General features: G+C 46.8%; 1 protein-coding gene across 1 annotated transcript; it reads right to left on the reverse strand.

Moving 5' to 3' along the window:
• On the reverse strand, positions 201–1,163 carry LOC102183891 (olfactory receptor 51I2-like). The gene has a single exon (XM_005689837.2). The coding sequence runs from the start codon at positions 1,161–1,163 to the stop codon at positions 201–203; it is 963 nt and encodes a 320-aa protein (XP_005689894.2).

Consider the following 1,490-nt stretch of genomic DNA (forward strand, 5'->3'; position numbering starts at 1 on the left):
GTAAACAAATTAAATGTGAAGCCACAAAGACTTGAGAAGGAATCAGGACTGCATTTCACCCGTATGTATGAGGGTGATTTGCTTGTCATTCTCTTGATAATGTTTCTGGGTCAGAGCTCAGAAAAATGGGCTTTCTGGACATAGGTTATGACTATTTGACTGTGTTTTCCCTCAGATGCTGAGGTTATTTCTTGATTTCATCAGCCTTTCCTCTTCTCCCTCAGCACCCTGAGCATGGCCTCCCTGATGGGCTTGGACTTGACACTGTAGATGATGGGGTTGAGCACAGGGGGCACCACCAGGTACACATAGGCAACAAGGGCTTGTACTATGGGGGGCAGGTGTCTCCCAAAACGGTGGATCATGGACACACCTACGACAGGGATGAAGAAAACCAGAACGGCTAAAATATGAGAAACACAAGTGTTGAGGGCCCGGATATGCTCCCTGGGAGAGGCCAGACTCATCACTGTATGAAGAATAAGGGTATAGGACAGCGCAATAAGCAAGGAGTCAAAACCCACTGTGGACAGAACCACATACAGCCCATAAATGATATTGACAGTAATGTCAGCACAGGCTCGTTTCATGACATCTGCATGGAAACAGAATGAGTGGGACAGGAGGATCTTGCCAGGGCAAAAGTTCAGTCTCTTTAGTAAGAAGGGCAATGGGAAGAGGGACACAGTGGCTCGGGCCACAATGGCCAGCCCAATCCTGATGATGACATTGTTCGTGAGGACAGAGGCATAGCGCAGGGGGTTGGAGATGGCCACAAAGCGGTCAAACGACATGGCCAGGAGCACCGAGGACTCCACCACGGAGAAGAAGTGGAGGAAGAACATCTGGACCAGACAGGCGTTGAAGCCGATGAGCCAATGGTCAAACCAGAGCGCAGCCAGCGTGGTGGGCATTGTGGCCAAGGTGAGGCCCACGTCGGTGAGGGCCAGCATGGACAGGAAGTAGTACATGGGCTGGTGCAGGCTGGGGGTCCTCCTCACAGCCAAGAGGATCAGGCAGTTTCCAGTGAGGGCCGCAGTGTACACGTAGGAGAAGGGGATGGAGATCCAGCCATGAATGGCCTCTAGGCCTGGGATGCCAATCATCAGGAAAGCAGGAGGCTGGAAGAAGGAGATACTGGCAAAGGACCAGGAAGCAAGCATCTTGGGAAGGCAGTTGAGGTCTCCAGAAATTTGTGAGCTTTTCAATCTGGGCAGACACAAAGACATTGACCATACACCTATTAAGAAGACATTTATTTATACTGTGTAGACTCTTTCATTAATTATTTTCTATTTCTCAGCTTTTACTTTGTATTATTAACGGTTCCAAGAATGTATATATAACAACCTATATGTCATGAAAACAAATATACCACTTAGGAGATAGCATAACTTCTCTATGATTATCAGAAAATAAATGATTGAAATAGATTTAAGATTTAGTTCTTAATAAATGTAAATTTTATACTATTTCCACCCTTACTTCCA

The sequence above is a fragment of the Capra hircus genome, chromosome 15 (assembly GCF_001704415.2).
Source record: "Capra hircus breed San Clemente chromosome 15, ASM170441v1, whole genome shotgun sequence".
Classification (NCBI taxonomy): Eukaryota; Metazoa; Chordata; class Mammalia; order Artiodactyla; family Bovidae; genus Capra; species Capra hircus.

What these genes read in the sequence shown, in the direction of transcription:
- LOC102183891 (XM_005689837.2), bottom strand. Translation starts at nt 1,163, where the DNA reads ATGCTTGCTTCCTGGTCCTTTGCCAGTATCTCCTTCTTCCAGCCTCCT.